Genomic DNA, 17,241 nt, shown 5'->3' with positions numbered 1-17,241 from the left:
AGTTTTTTAGTTTGAGTAAACAATCAGCTTAATGTTTATATATATATATATATATATATATATATATATATATATATATATATATATATATATATATATATATATATATATATATATATATATATATATATGTCGTAACATTTGTATTTGTTTTGCACCTAAACACCTTTTAGAGGAAATCACAACCTTTTACTTTTATTCATTAGACTGAGCTGATCTAATCTCATAAACTGAGTGGAGTGGGTAGTTGTCTCTGCACATCTACCTGATTTATTGCAACACTTCACTTCTTTATTACTTCTCTGTTTCTTTGTATATGTGGTAGCTGTTTGTCACATGTGTGTACTTAGATTTGGAGAAGATAGGAATGTGGTTGCTAAGGTGTTGCTATGTGCACTGATGTCACACAGGTGAAGGGTGTGTTGTACCAAACAGGATGACACACGGATGTGTGGGTTAGTTTGATCTGTGGCTCTGTGGTACAGAGGCCACTTTATACACAGACTTTAAACTTGCTACATTTTATTGTTTGATTTCTTAACTATTTTTTTTTAACTTTTTTTTTTATTAAGTGGAATAAATCTTCAGTGTGTCCCTTTTTACATACTGAACTCAGACTTTTGGGGTTTTTTTTTACCTTTCAGTGGATAATTTTAATTTTCCATCCTGATGATCAGAAGAGTGTTTGAGGGTTTCAGAGATCCTTCAACAGTAAGTGTTTAAAATGACGTCTTTCAGTCTTTTAGATAATCTGACAGGTTGACTGAAGTCTGTGAGCTTCAGTGGATTAACAGATTATTAATATTGATGCAGCTGAACGAGGATTAAAACTTCACTTTACTGGTTACTGGTTACAGATGAATGTTGGAGTTAGTGTGAAGTATTTGATTTACTGGTTTTTATTTTCTTTTTTTATTTTAATTTTCTGGTTTCATCTGTGAAAAAACATTATTAAAATTATTATTATTATTATTTAATCTGAAGATCCAAAAGATGTCAGACTTTATCTGACACAATATAAAGAAGAAAAAAGAGGAAGTGTACTCAGTTACTCCACTGTAGTCTGATTACAGTCATGTGATTTACAGGAAGTGCTGCATCAGCTGCAGGTGGTGGACAAAGTTATCCAGATCAACTGTGGTTTGATGGAGGCTACAGCTAAATGCTGCCTCCTCCATAGTACTATATACATTTTTATACAGTGACGTCATTTTGAAGTCCTTTGGCTGATGATGGTCTTTAGTATGTAGCTGATGATTGATGATGAGATGTTTGTGTTGTTCTGTGGAGATCATTCAAGAACTGAACCTGTTAAACACTCAGACCTGCTTTAGATTTCACCGCTTTAGTTATGACGCACTTATTCATGGTCGTCCTACAGCGCAGCGTAACAGACGTCACTCTAATGCGACTTCCTTAAGAGACATCGAAAGTGTGGCGTTTGAACGAGTGGCTGAAAAACAAATGTTTCAGCTTTATTTAAACCTCAAAGTTAACCTCATGTAGGCAGTTTTAAAACTCTAGTTTTGTTATTAACTGAAAATACCAACAGACTCAGACTTTTAGAACAAACTAAGAGTCAGATCAGCAGAAACAAAAACACGGAAATGTCTGCTGTAACTGCGTCGCTCTGCTCGTGTTTGCTGTTTGTCGGTGTCTTCGTGTTTGTCTCTGCAGGTGAGGTTTATAAACCAAACAGTGTTTCCCTCTGAGATAAAGAGGAATAAACATCAGTCTGGTTTACCTGGTACTTCCCAAACATTTACTTTCATATTTAATCACTTTGTCTGCTTGTGTGAAGATATCACGAGGTTTGGTGGTGTCTGTGTGCAGTTTCCAGCACAGAGACAAAGAAGTGTAATGTGTGTGTCAGTGTGATGTGTTGTGGTTTCAGGAGTCAGTATGCAGCTACAAAGCTTTTTGTTCAGTGTATACAAACAGCTGTAGCTCCATAAAGGCAGCATGCAGAGACTCACAGTGTCTTATAATGAGAGGCTGCTTTCTCTCACACATTATGGTCACTTATTATCAGCACATGTTTCACCGTATAAGTGTTTATATAACACAGCTACTGTCATCCACAGTAATCTCCTCATTTATTGCATCCCTTCAACCCTCTGAGTTTCCGACTTAAAATTAAACTGACCCTGTATTGTCAAAATATGAGATTTGGGAGCTTCAGCAAAAAAAAAGCACAACTCAAATTCTAGGCAGTGAAAAATAAAATAACAGAACAATTATTGTATGACGAAATCTTGTTAATATAGAGTGGTTAGTGTAATTTTAATTTTCCCATCCTGATGATCAGAAGAGAGTTTGAGGGTTTCAGAGATTCTTCAACAGTAAGTGTTTAAAATGACGTCTTTCAGTCTTTTAGATAATCTGACAGGTTGACTGAAGTCTGTGAGCTTCAGTGGATTAACAGACTGTTCGTGTTAATCCATCTGAACCAGGATTAAAGCTTCACTTTTCTGGTTACAGATGAATGTCATGTGGAGTTAGTGTGAAGCATCTGATTTACTGTTGGCTGGTTTCATCTGTGGAAACACATCATATGAAATGAATTCAATGTTTTTCATCATCTGAAGAACCAAAAGATGTCAGACTTTATCTGACACAATATAAAAAAGAAAAAAGAGGAAGTGTACTCAGTTACTCCACTGTACTCTGATGCTGCATCAGCTGCAGGTGGTGTAAATATTTTATTTATTCTGTAAATAAAATAATAGAACAATTAATTGTATTACGAAATCGTGTTAATATAGAGTGATGAAGGTTGTAACTGACTTTTGTGTCAGTAGTAATAGATTAAGGTCAGATCTCTGTAGGGTGGGGTGCAGTGGTACTGTGTGATATTAACAGCATTTACTGTCATAATGATCACGTGTGTACTTTAGCATCAACAAAAGATTGTTTTTATTCTTTTTTTTTATGTATATCGTGCACGGATGTACTATAATTTAATATATGTGCATACACTCCTCACTCCATCTGGCTGCTGAAGAAGTGAGCAGTTGCACTTTGACCTTTAACCTCTCTGCTCTGTGTCGTTTCCTCTTTCAGACCAAAAAATCATCACAGCTGAATCTGGACAGAACGTCACTCTGCCATGTCGAGCTCCAAATAACAACATCATCTTAGGTGTAGAGTGGAACAGAGCTGACCTGGGAGATGAATATGTGCTTTTTTACAGAGATGAACAATTTGATCCAGTTAACCAGCATCCATCATTTAAGAACCGGGTGGGCCTGCAGGACAGACAGATGAAGGATGGAGACGTGTCTCTGATTCTGAAGGATGTGACGATTAATGATACTGGAACATACGAGTGTCGTGTCTTCCTGGGAGTCAGACAACCGTTGAAGGTCATCAGCAGCATCTACCTTAATGTTGATCCTCCAGGTGAGTGAGTAGAGTTGAGTGTGTGTGTGATCAGAGGTGAAGCTGCTTCCTGCTTGTTGATGTTTGTTTCTAAAGATGTTGTTGATGAGACTTTGTAGAAAGCAGCTGGTCTGAGTGATGTGATCAGAGTGCAGTAGATAATGTCTGACAGCAGTTTGAAGAGGAAATGGATTCTGTTCTGTTCTTCACTCATCACCTACCTGACAGCTGACACCTCACACCTGTTTCTCACCTGCAGGTCAGACAGGAGGAGACACAGAGGATGGAGGGAAGGAGGATGGAGGGAAGGAGGATGGAGATGATGGACTGAAAGTTGGTCTTATTGTTCTTGCTGTTGTGGTTGCGGTTGTTGTTGTTATTGCTGTTGCTGCTCTTGTTGGTTTTGTGATCTACAAAAAACGTAAAAAACAACAGAGTCAGGATTCGTACATATGAACTGCTGCATGTGTGAAATGTCTCAGAGCTTTTTAAATGACAGTGAAGGCAAAATATTAGGAAGAAAGTCCAAAATCCAAAGAAATAAACAACTCAAGAAGAAGACATAGCTGAACTGTCAGCCTGAGACTATCAAAGATTTTCAAAACTCCTATATTCTTAAAGATCTCTGAGATTAGACTCCAAGTGATGACACCTAGCAAGGATAAAAATCATTTGTATTCAGTAAGTTAATAAGATAACATGTTGCCTATTAGAATATTTTTACATATTGTAAAGCCTACAGCATTTGTTACATGTTGTGGGCATTTTTACACTTTAATGTGTTGTCACATTACACATGTCACATGTTTTGTAAAATTGTAGATAATTATCATTTTTAGCAGTAGTAGCAGAACAGTACTGCACAACATCCTAAACCAACTCTCATTTCTTTAAGTGCAGTAACAGTAGTACTCGCAACTGTTTATTACAACAAGCATATATGCATGGTAATACAATAGATAATGTAAAACCAGAGTTTGTACAGTTCTAATAAGCTGAAAGTCAATATTTAGCATAACTGCCTTTATTCTTCAGTACAGCCTGAACTCGCTTAGGCAGCTTTCCTGTATTTGTTTGAGTAGTTTTTAATTCTAATTTCTTTAAGCAGTCTTCAGAAATAGTTCTCCAGGATATCCAAAGCTCTTCTTTGGATGTTTCTGCCTTTTGTTCCGTTCTCTGTCAAGATGACCCCACACTACATCAATAATGTTGAGGTCTGGGTACTGGGGAGGCCGATCCATGACTCTCCAGTTATGCTTTTACTAGGTCAGTGAGTTTGGAATCATTGTCATGCTGAAAAAAGAAACGGTTGCCAATCAGATTCTTCCTGGTGGACCAAAATCTCCAACACCACTGGCTGAAGTGCAGCCTGAACCATGACAGAGCCTCCTTCATGTGTTACAGATGGTTGTAGAGAGTCACTGACACTGACAACCTCTGAATGTATTGATGATGATTTAAAAGAAAAATTTTATATATGGATTCATCACTCCATCAAACTCGTTTCACTGATTTTTAGTGCAGTCCTTATGTAATTTGACATACTCATATTCTGCCTGTTTCCTTTAAATTGGTCTCTTAAAAGCCTTCAGCCTTCCCCTGAGACCATTTCTGATGAAGCTTCAGTGAACAGTAGATGAATCAACTGAAGGACCAGATGTATCGCTTACATTCTCTGTCAGGTCTTTGCTGGATTTCTTCCTATTTCTTAAGGACATGACTCTTCTTTTGTCCAGTTTCCTCCGTTTTATAAGGACACACTTCACACCACCTTATAGCTTTTGGGAGTCGCCTTGTTAGTGCAAAAATACGAGTTTATTCCTGTGAGATTGGCATAAATATGGCATCAATAGATAGTGTTATGAAACCAAAGAGAGAAATATTTTCCAAGTAGCTGCAGAATTAGACATTTCCTCTCTGATCTACTTTACTTTTCCTTCCATGAAGGAGACACTTCAGCCTGTCACTGCAGTTTAAACATGTAATGTGTTGGTGCCATATTGTTATTTATTTTACTTTTTATGTTTTTTTTGTTTTTTTTTTGTTTCTTGTTAATAAAGCTTTGCATACATTAGTACTGAGTGTTTTAGTCTTTATTGTTCAGGTTGCTGTGAAATATTTTCTGACCTGTTGAACTGCACGTTTTATCTGAGCTGGAATCAAACCACATAAAATAAGTAAATAAATAAATAAATACTGATCTGACAGGAAGAAGGGACGTTACCAAGAATAACACTAATAGTCCTGAGTCTGATTAATTGAAGCAGACTTAGAGATGAGTCTATTGTTATAAAACAGGACTGGGAAAACTCCAGGCCTCGAGGGCCGGTGTCCTGCAGGTTTTAGATGTGTCCGTGATCCATTACAGCTGATGTAAATGGCTAAATGACCTCCTCAGCATTTCTTGAAATTCTCCAGAGGCCTTATAATGAACTACTCATTTGATTCAGGTGTGTTGACCCAGGGTGAGATCTAAAACCTGCAGGAAACCGGCCCTTGAGGCCTGGAGTTCCCCACCCCTGTTATAAAAGAAACAACATAGAGGATCACAGAGTGAAAATCTGCTTGGAAGTGGATAAATTTAAGTGATGTCACCATTTAATGTAAACGTGATTTTACCACAACATACATTTTTTTTAGGTTTGACCTTTGACCTTATAAAAGTATATCAGTAAAAGGTTATCACACTGTCCACATTGCTCTGCCTCAGTGTCATCACCTTCTCTGCTCTGAATTTTTACTGTACTTTTACAGAAAGTGGTGAGTTTCATATGCATTGCCTTTTGAGACAATTGTTACTAATAAGATTATCGTGATTGAAAAAAAAGCAACAATAGCAGTTAGTTAGAATATTTAATTAGGTAGCTCACAGCAACTGGTCTACAAGTTTAATTATTACATTTTTAATATATTAAAAATGTAATGACTTGACACTGAAAGACAACAAACACCAGAAACTGTTGAGTTAATATTAACGTTACTGGTGTTGTGTTGATCATAAGAGGACGGACTGCAAACAGAAAGTACATTTTACTCCTGAATGTGATTAAATATGTTCACTGTACTCTGGAAATGTGCCTTCTTTATTTCATATTAAAAGTAAAACAGGAAACATCCAGAAGGCCAGGCAGACTCTTTAACACTCACAATCTCAAAAGTTGTCAGAGATTGTTTCTTCGATTTTTGTTTTTTTAATAAAAACTGTTGAATCACTCATGATCTTCTTGTATCCATGTTAGTGTTTAAAGTCCAACATCTCCCTCTAGTGGCCATATATAAACGTGCGAGGATGGTGTGAATGTAAAATGTGAATCATAGTGTTCCAGTCAGTCATCAGTGTGTCTCTGCACAGCTGTAATTAAAATGTGTTCAGAGGGCCTCAGTGTCTGAATGGTTCCAGTTCAGCTCCATAACAGCAGCGTCCCTGCTTTGATTTCTGTGTTTCAGCTCATATCTGCCTCTCTCACTGAGGGGGACGTCCACTACATGGATGTAATTTAGACATATGATTATTTTTTTCAGATTTTTCTTTTCATATGGGTGAACTGATGAATTCTTTATTTTAAAGTTTTTTTTAGGGGGAAAAAAGCCTGGAATGTGTCTACATATGAAGTTTATATGTAACTTCATTAAGGATGAATGTGTTCAATAAGGATAATTTGTAGTCACTCATCTGCCTCTTTTCATGAGTGTTCGGCTGCATTTCTGTTCTTTACATAACTGCCACTTTCCCACGCTGTCAATCTCAATACTGATATTATTACTGTAGTACAATCAGCTTCTTGCCCGCCTTCTTTAAGCCAATGAGCCTCAGCCAGTAGTTTAAATCTGTGCCCTCTGTCATTCTTCGTGTCAGACTCTCTTTCGCGCAACCCACCTTCTCTCCACCTCAGACACCTCAGCGCGAGATCGATTCAAGCCTCAGTCTTCATTTTCACTACCATGAGCATTTAGACTCCAAGGGCGTCCTGTCCTAAATCGTGACACTGATTCTCGTCTGCCATGATGGAGTCTAATCACACAATACTTTAATTTCTCTATCTCAATTAGTCATGTTCAGATCCAAGTGACCTCTCCTTATTGAAAATCTTTTTAAATCATTTGACTTGTATATTTTGACAACGAAGAATTTTAGTCTGTGTTTGAACCATTAAAAAAGCTCCTACTCAGAGGAAGAGGGCGGGCTTTACTTGGTGTCAGTGACAGAAATGAAAAAAAGCTCAAATGAGTGAGAAGGACGATGAAGGAAACATCTGTGCTGTGTCTGCTCTGTAAGTAGAATCTCTGTGTTTGTTTGAATTCTTGTACTTTGACTGTCTGCTCTCCTGATAACTGATGATGGAGGAGAAGACATGAAAAACAAATCAGGCTGAATTCAAGTTCAAAACACCACGAGGACCAACTGCAGGTCTGAACTGACTCTTTATCTTTGCTCAGGAGTCGAGGAAACACAGCAGGCAGTGAAAAGATCAAATCATTCACTCATTAGCACAGCTGCACAGTGGACACATCACATAAAATTTATGAATATTTTGTATACATTTACAGTATAATAAGTGCACATGATCACAATGATCAATTTAAGTGCTGCTTTTGGGATTAAAACTTAAAACTGGGATAGATGAGAAGTTCAGATTGTTTCAATACCAGCATTTTTGGCTTTTCTTTTTTTTTTAATGGGCACAAAGAGAGAGACAAGTTTGTGTGTTTGTCAGCTGTTTGTGTGCAGTTTTCTTTATGTTCACCTCAAATCAACCTGAGTGTCATTTCTCTTTAGTTCTGATCTCACTGCTGAGCTGCACAACAAACCAAGGTCAGTAACCTTCTTCTGTCACAGTTTAAACCTGAGAAATGCTCACCAGTGCTGGGAAAGTTACTTTGAAAAGGTAATTAGTTATAGTTGGTAGTTACTTCTTCAAAAAAAGTAACCGAGTTAGTAACTGAGTTGCAAGATTCTAAAAGTAATTAATTACTTGAAAAGTAACTATTGCGTTACTTAAAAAAAAAATTAAACTGAGGTTATAATTGGCCATTTTTAACTACTTTTGATTTTACCTACATTTTACCTTTAAAAACTATTTACTTTGCCTTGTTTGCCCTCATCCTTTTCAGCACAACCTTCATTCATGTGTCTGAATTTACAGTTATGTTTTCATTTTGACATACTGTATTAACACAATTGATATAATTACAAATTACAAAAAAACATAAAATCAGATTTGAAAAAGTTACATTTTTTACTGTAACAACCACAAACATGTTTTATGAATCAGATTTCATAACTTTAAATGCAAATATAAATTTCCAATTTTAAAATCCTATGCACAAGTTTTGCAAATAACAAAGTTATTTACAGCCATTTACCTTTTACCCTTTTTTTAAATAACCATTTCAAACTATTTACAGAACAATCAGCTGTTCTGCATTCAATAAGATGCCACACAAATCATTTGTGCCACTCCAAATATTTCTGTTCTCTATGAAGGAGAACATCACAGCCTGATACCTGCAGGTCTGACAGCAGCAGGTGTATCACTCCTGTTTCTACCTGGAGACAGCAGTCGCCTCATTGTTCTGACACACAACACAAAACTAGGTGTTTTTTGCTCATAAGCAGAGAGTGCTTGCTGCGCTGTCCTTAGACAGCAAACGTGACAAAGCTATTGAGGAAAAAATGCCACGTATATATTGTTTATCATGACTCTGGTTTTACGTGGCCTATCAACACAATTTAAAAACTGGTATCTATCACCTTGTTGCTTTGTCTTAAAGTGGTCGTGTGATTGGCTTACCACGACTACTTTATTCTTCCTCAGTCAAACAGCAGCACTCATGCGATTGTTTTGCCCCCTTAGCTCCAGGTGTTGTGCTAGACAGTGATCGTGATTACCGTCCGCGGGAGCGCGCAGCTGCTTAAAGCTGTAGCGTCCAGATTAGTTACAGCCACTTCCGTACAACTGATATAAGATGCGGTAAGCTGAACACAGCTTCAACCGTCTGTTTGTTGAAAAAAAGTAACGGACTGCATTTTCTTGTTAGTAACGGTAACGGCGTTGTAACGATAGGAATAGTAATTAGTTAGATTACTCTTTACTGAAAAAAAGTAACGCCGTTATTCCCATCACTGATATGACCTGCTTGGGTTCATGTTTCAAAATGGAGCTCACGTAGAAAACTGAGGAAAATGAAGGATTAAGCAAAAGATCTTTTTAGATCACTGTGTTGGTTTTGAAAAAAGTAAACAGATCATCAGTTTTTCATTTTAACCCTCACAGCTCGTCTGACTGTGAGTCCCAGCAGCTCTCAGTTCTTTGAAGGAGACTTTGTGTCTCTGAGCTGTGAGGAGGACGACAGCTCTGCTGGATGGACTCTGAGGAGAAACACAAGCAAACAACAGAGGACTCAGTGCAGAGATGGGTGGGGAAAACCAGCTGGTTCTTCCTGTAACATGAGCTACATTTTCCATTCTGACAGTGGAGTTTACTGGTGTGAGTCCAGAGAGGGTCCCATCAGTAACATGGTTAACCTGACAGTCACTGGTAAGCTGAGTGTGTGGAGTTAGTGTTGATGAAGCTGTGTGTAAATGGATGAAATGCTGTAGTTTGTCTCTGTGTTGAGGTGGATCAGTGATCCTGCAGAGTCCTGTCCTCCCTGTGATGGAGGGAGATGACGTCACTCTGCTCTGTAAAACAAAGACCACTCCCTCCAACCTCCCAGCTGCTTTCTATAAAGATGGCTCCCTCATCAGGAAGCAGCCTACAGGTCACATGACCATCCAGCATGTTTCCAGGTCTGATGAAGGCCTCTACAAGTGTGACATCAGCGGTCATGGAGAGTCTCCATCCAGCTGGATCACTGTCACAGGTGACACACTCACCTGTCTGTGTTTCTGCAGCTTTCAACATTCACAATGTGACGACAACTTAATGACTGTGTTTGCTTTATTTCAGGGGAACACACCACCACACCTCCACCTACATCCACACCTCCTCCTGGTTCCACCGCCATCACTCTTCCTCCATCACTCTCTCTCTCTGTGTTGTCATGTGTTGGATCAGTGTGCGTTGTGGTTCTACTGGTGTTACTGGTTCTGCTGGTGAGATGATGTGTTCACAGGAAACCTGAAGGTGAGACTTGGACGTCTGGATTTTACATGTGTGATTTAGTTTTAGGGAAGGTTATTAAATTTGTTTTGTATTTAGACTAATTTGACAATTTGTTACAAATTTCGAAATCCATTTATTTTTTCTTACATTTAAAATTCAATTACAGAATTCATACTAATTGGTTTGCTGATAAATATGGATCATTTCAGCTGAACAAAAAGAAGATGCAGAAGATGCTATCACATACAGTGATGTTAAAATATCACATTGTAAACAGCCAACCAAGCAAAACAGAGGTAATTTTTTTTTGATTAATTGCTTAAAATGTGTTTTTATTAGATCCAAATACTAGCATGCAAATAAAATCCTAGAATTTTCATCAAAACTGTAACACAACTTTGTTGGATCAACAGCAGCCATATTACTGGTCAGATAACTCCATTAATAATGCTCCAAAAGGCTCTAACTCTATAAATATCATTCAGATTTCTAGTTGAATGACTAATTAGCTGAGGTGATGCACAGCAGCCATCTAACAGCTATAGGTCTAATAATGCAGACTTTAGTGCATAATAACATTTTAATAGCTGTAATTAGAATAAAAAAATCAAATAAGTAAAAATCACAAATAATTTCAGAGGTTCAAATACACACACATAAGCAATCAGTTGTTATGAAAAGATAAATCAAAAGAAACAAAAACCAAAACAGTATTTTGCTGTGGACATTAGAGGAACTGCAGTCCTGGCATTTCTCCTTTATTCTTCTCGAATTGAGGGTGTGATATAATCTAATTTGACTTTGCTGTAGTATACTATAGAGTACAGACCTTTTTTGTAGCAAATTCCACAACTGGGGATTTTAGACATGCAGTTTATGTGTCTTATTGAAAATAAAGTTCTGTCTGTATTCTCTTTGTATTTGCATAGACAGGAACTTCAAAATAACTTCCCCGGAGATGTAATCCACAAAGCTGCTGAGTGGTTACACACCCTTTATTAAATTTATGAAACATGAATGGAAAACTCCTTAAAAAAAACTCACTAGCACATGGAGAAAGGGAAACAGTATGACAGTAATAGAATGATGGTAACAGTGTGCTATGGCAATGACTAGAGGGAAGACAGTATATAAATACACGGAAGGGAGATCAGGACACACGTGGGAGCAAAATGAGACACAGGTGAACTGAATCTAAGTAATCTGACAGGGAGAAACAAACTGAACACAACACACACAAGACAAAAGGTTTGCAAATAAAACAGGAAACTGACACTAAAACCACCAAACTAGATTCACACTAGACACAGATCAACAGTAAACAAACACAGATACGCTAAAAGACAGTGGACATGAAATGGAACTAACACTATTTAATTAACAAAGAACTAGAAACATAGATATAAAAAAAATCAGATTAACTAGAAAATAATATTATACTCAAAAGTATAAATACTAAAAGACTTAAAGAACATAGTTTACTTTACAAAGCTACAATAAATATCAAACTCACAAAATTCAAAACCCCATGACATGTTCTCTGACCTTTTCCTCTCCAAGAGTTTCACTTGGTGTTAGTTTGCTGTTGCTGATTGTTTCTGACTGTGATTAACTGATTTTTATATATATATATATATATATATATATATATATATATATATATATATATATATATATATATATATATATATATATATATATATATGAACCAGCTGTTCTCCACAGAACCAGCAAAGGTGTACTCTCAGTGGCAAGGGAACAATAAGAGAACAGCACCACCAAGGCTGGAGACGGAGCAATACTGGAAGAGCATATGGGAGAAGGATGCAACCCATAACGGCAATGCTCAGTGGCTAGAGGATCTGAGGGCAGACCACAGCGACCTCCCTGAACAGGGTCCAGTAACCATCACAGTGGCAGATATCCAAGAAAGGGTCTCCAGTATGAAGAGTTGGACAGCACCAGGGCCCGACATGGTTCACGCCTACTGGCTGAAGAAGCTAACTGCACTCCACGAGCGTCTGGCAGCACAAATGAACCAGCTGCTAGTTAACGAGATACACCCGGAATGGCTAACTGAAGGCCGGACGGTCCTGATCCCCAAGGACCCCAAGAAGGGACCGGTCCCCTCCAACTACCGACCAATAACCTGCCTCAGTACTACATGGAAGCTCCTGTCAGGCATCATATCGGCTAAGATGAACAGGCACATGGGTCAATACATGAGCGGGACACAGAAAGGAATTGGCAAGAATACCAGAGGCGCAAAACACCAGCTACTGGTAGACAGAACAATCAGCCGAGACTGCAAGACCAGACTGACCAACCTGTGCACTGCCTGGATTGATTACAAGAAGGCCTATGACTCAATGCCCCACAGCTGGATACTGGAATGCCTAGAATTGTACAAGATCAATGGGACCCTAAGAGCCTTCATCAGGAACTCAATGGGGATGTGGCGTACAACACTAGAGGCCAACTCCAAGCCCATAGCACAAGTCACCATCAAGTGCGGGATCTACCAAGGAGATGCTCTGTCCCCACTGCTGTTCTGCATAGGCCTGAACCCCCTCAGTGAGATCATTAACAAGACTGGCTACGGATACCGACTACGGAACGGAGCAGTTGTCAGCCACCTCCTGTACATGGATGACATCAAGCTGTATGCCAAGAGTGAACGAGACATCGATTCACTGATCCACACTACCAGGCTATACAGCAATGACATTGGAATGTCGTTCGGACTGGAGAAGTGTAGTCGGATGGTAACAAAGAGAGGGAAGGTAGTCAGAACTGAGGGGATTGAACTACCAGAAGGCAACATTGCAGACATAGAGGACAGTTACAAGTACTTGGGGATCCCGCAGGCGAATGGGAACCATGAAGAGGCCGCTAGAAAAGCTGCAACCACCAAGTACCTGCAGAGGGTCAGGCAAGTCCTGAGGAGTCAGCTGAATGGTAAGAACAAGATCCGGGCCATCAACACGTACGCCCTGCCCGTGATCAGGTACCCTGCTGGGGTAATAGGCTGGCCAAAGGAGGAGATAGAAGCCACTGACATAAAGACAAGAAAGCTCCTTACCATGCATGGAGGGTTTCACCCCAAGTCCAGCACCCTGAGGCTGTACGCTAAGCGGAAGGAAGGGGGCCGGGGACTGGTGAGTGTCAGCACCACAGTCCAGGATGAGACAACGAACATCCAAGAATACATTGGGAAGATGGCCCCAACTGACCGAGTGCTCAGTGAATACCTCAGGCAGCAGAAACCCAAGAAAGAGGAGGGAGACGAGGAACCAGCATGGAAGGACAGGCCCCTGCACGGTATGTACCACCGGCAGATAGAGGAGGTGGCTGATATCCAGAAATCCTACCAGTGGCTGGACAAAGCTGGACTGAAAGACAGCACAGAGGCACTAATCATGGCAGCACAAGAACAAGCTCTGAGCACAAGATCCATAGAGGCTGGGGTCTATCACACCAGGCAAGACCCCAGGTGCAGGCTGTGTAAAGATGCCCCAGAGACAATCCAGCACATAACAGCAGGGTGCAAGATGCTAGCAGGCAAGGCATACATGGAACGCCATAACCAAGTGGCCGGCATAGTGTACAGGAACATCTGTGCCGAGTATAACCTGGAAGTCCCGAGGTCAAAATGGGAGATGCCCCCAAGGGTGGTGGAGAATGACCGAGCTAAGATCCTGTGGGACTTCCAGATACAGACGGACAAAATGGTGGTGGCTAACCAACCGGACATAGTGGTGGTAGACAAACAGAAGAAGACGGCCGTAGTGATCGATGTAGCGGTTCCGAATGACAGCAATATCAGGAAGAAGGAACACGAGAAGCTGGAGAAATACCAAGGGCTCAGAGAAGAGCTCGAGAGGATGTGGAGGGTGAAGGTAACGGTGGTCCCCGTGGTAATCGGAGCACTAGGTGCGGTGACTCCCAAGATAGGCGAGTGGCTCCAGCAGATCCCGGGAACAACATCGGAGATCTCTGTCCAGAAGAGCGCAGTCCTGGGAACAGCTAAGATACTGCGCAGGACCCTCAAGCTCCCAGGCCTCTGGTAGAGGACCCGAGCTTGAAGGATAAACCGCCCGCAGGGGCGTGCTGGGTGTTTTTTTTTTATATATAAGGGTCCTAAGGCAAGGCAAGGCAAGGCAAATTTATTTGTATAGCACAATTCAACAACAAAGTGATTCAAAGTGCTTTACAGAGACATTAGAAACAAAAACAAATAAAAAGCATGATTTAAAATAGATTAAAACAAGCAAACAAACAAACTAACTAATTAACAAACAAACAAACAAAACAGTATATAAAATCAAAACAGATAAAATCAGAACAGTAGATAAAATCAGTAGTTAATGTAAGTTTTGAAATTTAAGCTTAAAAGTGTGGATTTGGTGCTTTATTCAAATGCAGCTGAGAATAGGTGAGTCTTCAACCTGGATTTAAATAAACGGAGTGTTTCAGCTGATCTGGGGCTTTCTGGGAGTTTGTTCCAGATATAAGGAGCATAAAAGCTGAATGCAGCTTCTCCGTGTCTGGTTCTGACTCTGGGAACTGATAAAAGACCTGATCCAGATGACCTGAGGGATCTGGAAGGTTCATACTGGGTCAGGAGGTCACTGATGTATTTTGGTCCTAAACCATTCAGAGCTTTATAGACCAGCATCAGAACTTTAAAGTCTATCCTCTGACGGACAGGCAGCCAGTGTAAAGACCTCAGAGCTGGACTGATGTGGTCCACTTTTTTGGTCTTAGTGAGGACTCGAGCAGCAGAGTTCTGAATGAGCTGTAGTTGTCTGACTGATTTTTTAGGTAGACCTGTAAAGATGCTGTTACAGTAATCAAGCCTACTAAAGATGAATGCATGGACTAGTTTTTCCAGGTCCTGTTGAGACATCAGATCTTTTATCCTTGAAATATTCTTGAGGTGATAGTAAGCTGACTTTGTGATTGTCTTAATGTGTTTTTCTAAGTTTAGGTCTGCATCCATCACTACACCCAAATTTCTCGCCTGGTTTGTGGTTTTTAGATTTATAGATTGAAGTTCTCTGGTGACCTGTAATCGTTTTTCTTTGGCGCCAAAGACTATTACCTCAGTTTTGTTTTTGTTTAGCTGGAGAAAATTGTGGCACAACCAGTCATTAATTTCCTCAATGCATTTACCAAGAGCCTGTACAGGGCCTTGGTCTCCTGGTGACATTGTGATATATATTTGTGTGTCATCTGCATAGCTATGATAGTTTATTTTGTTGTTCTTTATAATCTGTGCCAGTGGGAGCATGTAAATGTTAAACAGAAGGGGTCCCAAGATGGAACCTTGGGGAACTCCACATGTGATACTTGTCTGCTCAGATGTGAAGTTACCTATTGATACAAAGTATTTCCTGTTTTCTAAGTATGTCTTAAACCAGTTTAGTACAGTTCCTGAAAGACCTGTCCAGTTCTCCCGTCGTTTGAGTAATATGTTGTGGTCAACTGTATCAAATGCTGCACTGAGATCCAGTAAAACTAAGACTGACATTTTTCCACTGTCTGTATTCAGACATATGTCATTAAACACTTTGGTCAGAGCGGTTTCAGTGCTGTGGTTCTGTCTAAATCCTGACTGGAAGGCATCGTAGCAATTATTCTGTTTTAAGAAGTAACTGAGCTGTTGAGAAACTGCTTTTTCAATGATCTTACTTAAAAATGGGAGATTTGAGATCGGCCTGTAGTTGTTCATTTGTGTCTTGTCAAGATTGTCCTTTTTCAGTATAGGTTTTATTACAGCAGTTTTTAGTGATTCTGGAAACACACCTGATAATAAAGAAAAGTTGACGATCTGTAACAGGTCTGACTCTAAAGTCTTTGAGACCTTTTTGAAAAAACTTGTTGGCAGGACATCTAAACAGCAGGAGGAGTTCAGTTGACCTAAGATGTCTTCCAGGTCTTTGCTGTTAATCGGGTGAAACTGTTTCATGGTGTTTAAACAGTTTTTTAGTGGACACAGTACATATCCTGGATCTGCTGTTGATGTATCAATTGCTTGTCTAATTTTTTGGATTTTTTCTGTGAAGAATTTGGCAAAGTCATTGCAGGCCATGGTCGAATGAAGTTCAGCTGCCACTGGCACAGGAGGGTTTGTTAGCCTGTCAACTGTAGAAAATAAGACCCGAGCATTATGGCTGTTTTTAGTGATGATGTCAGAGAAGTAGGACCTCCTTGCACTCCTCAGTTGTAAATTATAATTGTGAAGTTTCTCTTTATAGATGTCATAGTGAACCTGGAGGTTTGTTTTTCTCCATCTGCGCTCAGCTTTCCTACACTCTCTTTTTCATTTTTCACCAGTGTGGAGTTTCTCCATGGAGACTTTTTCCTTCCAGAGATAACCTTCACCTTAATGGGAGCAATAGTGTCCATTACATTTAACATGTTAGCATTGAAGCTATTGACGAGCTCATTGACTGACCCTCTGGACAGGTCAGGTGTTAATGGGAAGACCTGGTTAAAAATTGCACTACTGTGTTCAGTTATACACCGTTTTGTGATCACTGTTGTTGATATATTTATGTGGGCTGAGATTTTACTTTCAAAGAAAACACAGTAATGATCAGACACGCCCACATCAGACACAGTAACCTTTGAAATGCTCAGGCCCTTGGAGATCAGTAGGTCAAGAGTGTGTCCTCTATTATGTGTGGCCTCTGTTACATGCTGAGTCAGCCCAAAGTTGCCCAGAGTGTTACTCAGGTCTTTAGTCCCT

At 39.6% G+C, this 17,241-nt stretch overlaps 2 protein-coding genes across 2 annotated transcripts in view; both read left to right on the top strand.

The window, feature by feature from the left end:
• Positions 1 to 1,294: 1,294 nt before the first annotated feature.
• LOC147334137 (programmed cell death 1 ligand 1-like) lies at positions 1,295 to 3,410 on the top strand. Its single transcript, XM_086285879.1, has 2 exons — positions 1,295 to 1,677; positions 3,064 to 3,410. The coding sequence occupies exons 1-2, from the start codon at positions 1,608 to 1,610 to the stop codon at positions 3,408 to 3,410; spliced, it is 417 nt and encodes a 138-aa protein (XP_086142005.1). The 5' UTR covers positions 1,295 to 1,607.
• Positions 3,411 to 7,621: 4,211 nt separating this feature from the next.
• The window catches only part of LOC147334135 (Fc receptor-like protein 5), a 37,847-nt gene continuing 28,227 nt past the window's right edge, over positions 7,622 to 17,241 (top strand). The window contains exons 1-5 of the mRNA XM_086286700.1: positions 7,622 to 7,652; positions 8,159 to 8,194; positions 9,657 to 9,920; positions 10,000 to 10,245; positions 10,332 to 10,359. Of these exons, the coding sequence (XP_086142826.1) occupies positions 7,622 to 7,652; positions 8,159 to 8,194; positions 9,657 to 9,920; positions 10,000 to 10,245; positions 10,332 to 10,359 (605 nt within the window). The remainder of the gene's footprint in view (positions 7,653 to 8,158; positions 8,195 to 9,656; positions 9,921 to 9,999; positions 10,246 to 10,331; positions 10,360 to 17,241) is intronic.

This window comes from Aulonocara sp. 'chitande type north' Nkhata Bay, linkage group LG3 (genome assembly GCF_057382095.1).
Source record: "Aulonocara sp. 'chitande type north' Nkhata Bay isolate Kocher_YH1m ecotype deep benthic linkage group LG3, A_spYH_male_GT1.1, whole genome shotgun sequence".
In the NCBI taxonomy this organism is placed as follows: domain Eukaryota; kingdom Metazoa; phylum Chordata; class Actinopteri; order Cichliformes; family Cichlidae; genus Aulonocara; species Aulonocara sp. 'chitande type north' Nkhata Bay.
The sequence above is the reverse complement of the archived record's forward strand: the minus strand, read 5'-3'. Positions and strand labels throughout refer to the sequence as shown.

Excerpts from the sequence above, each read along its gene's own strand:
- LOC147334137 (XM_086285879.1), top strand. The coding sequence starts at position 1,608 with ATGTCTGCTGTAACTGCGTCGCTCTGCTCGTGTTTGCTGTTTGTCGGT. Across the intron at positions 1,678-3,063 it reads CTTCGTGTTTGTCTCTGCAG|ACCAAAAAATCATCACAGCT; the intron begins GTGAGGTTTATA and ends TTCCTCTTTCAG.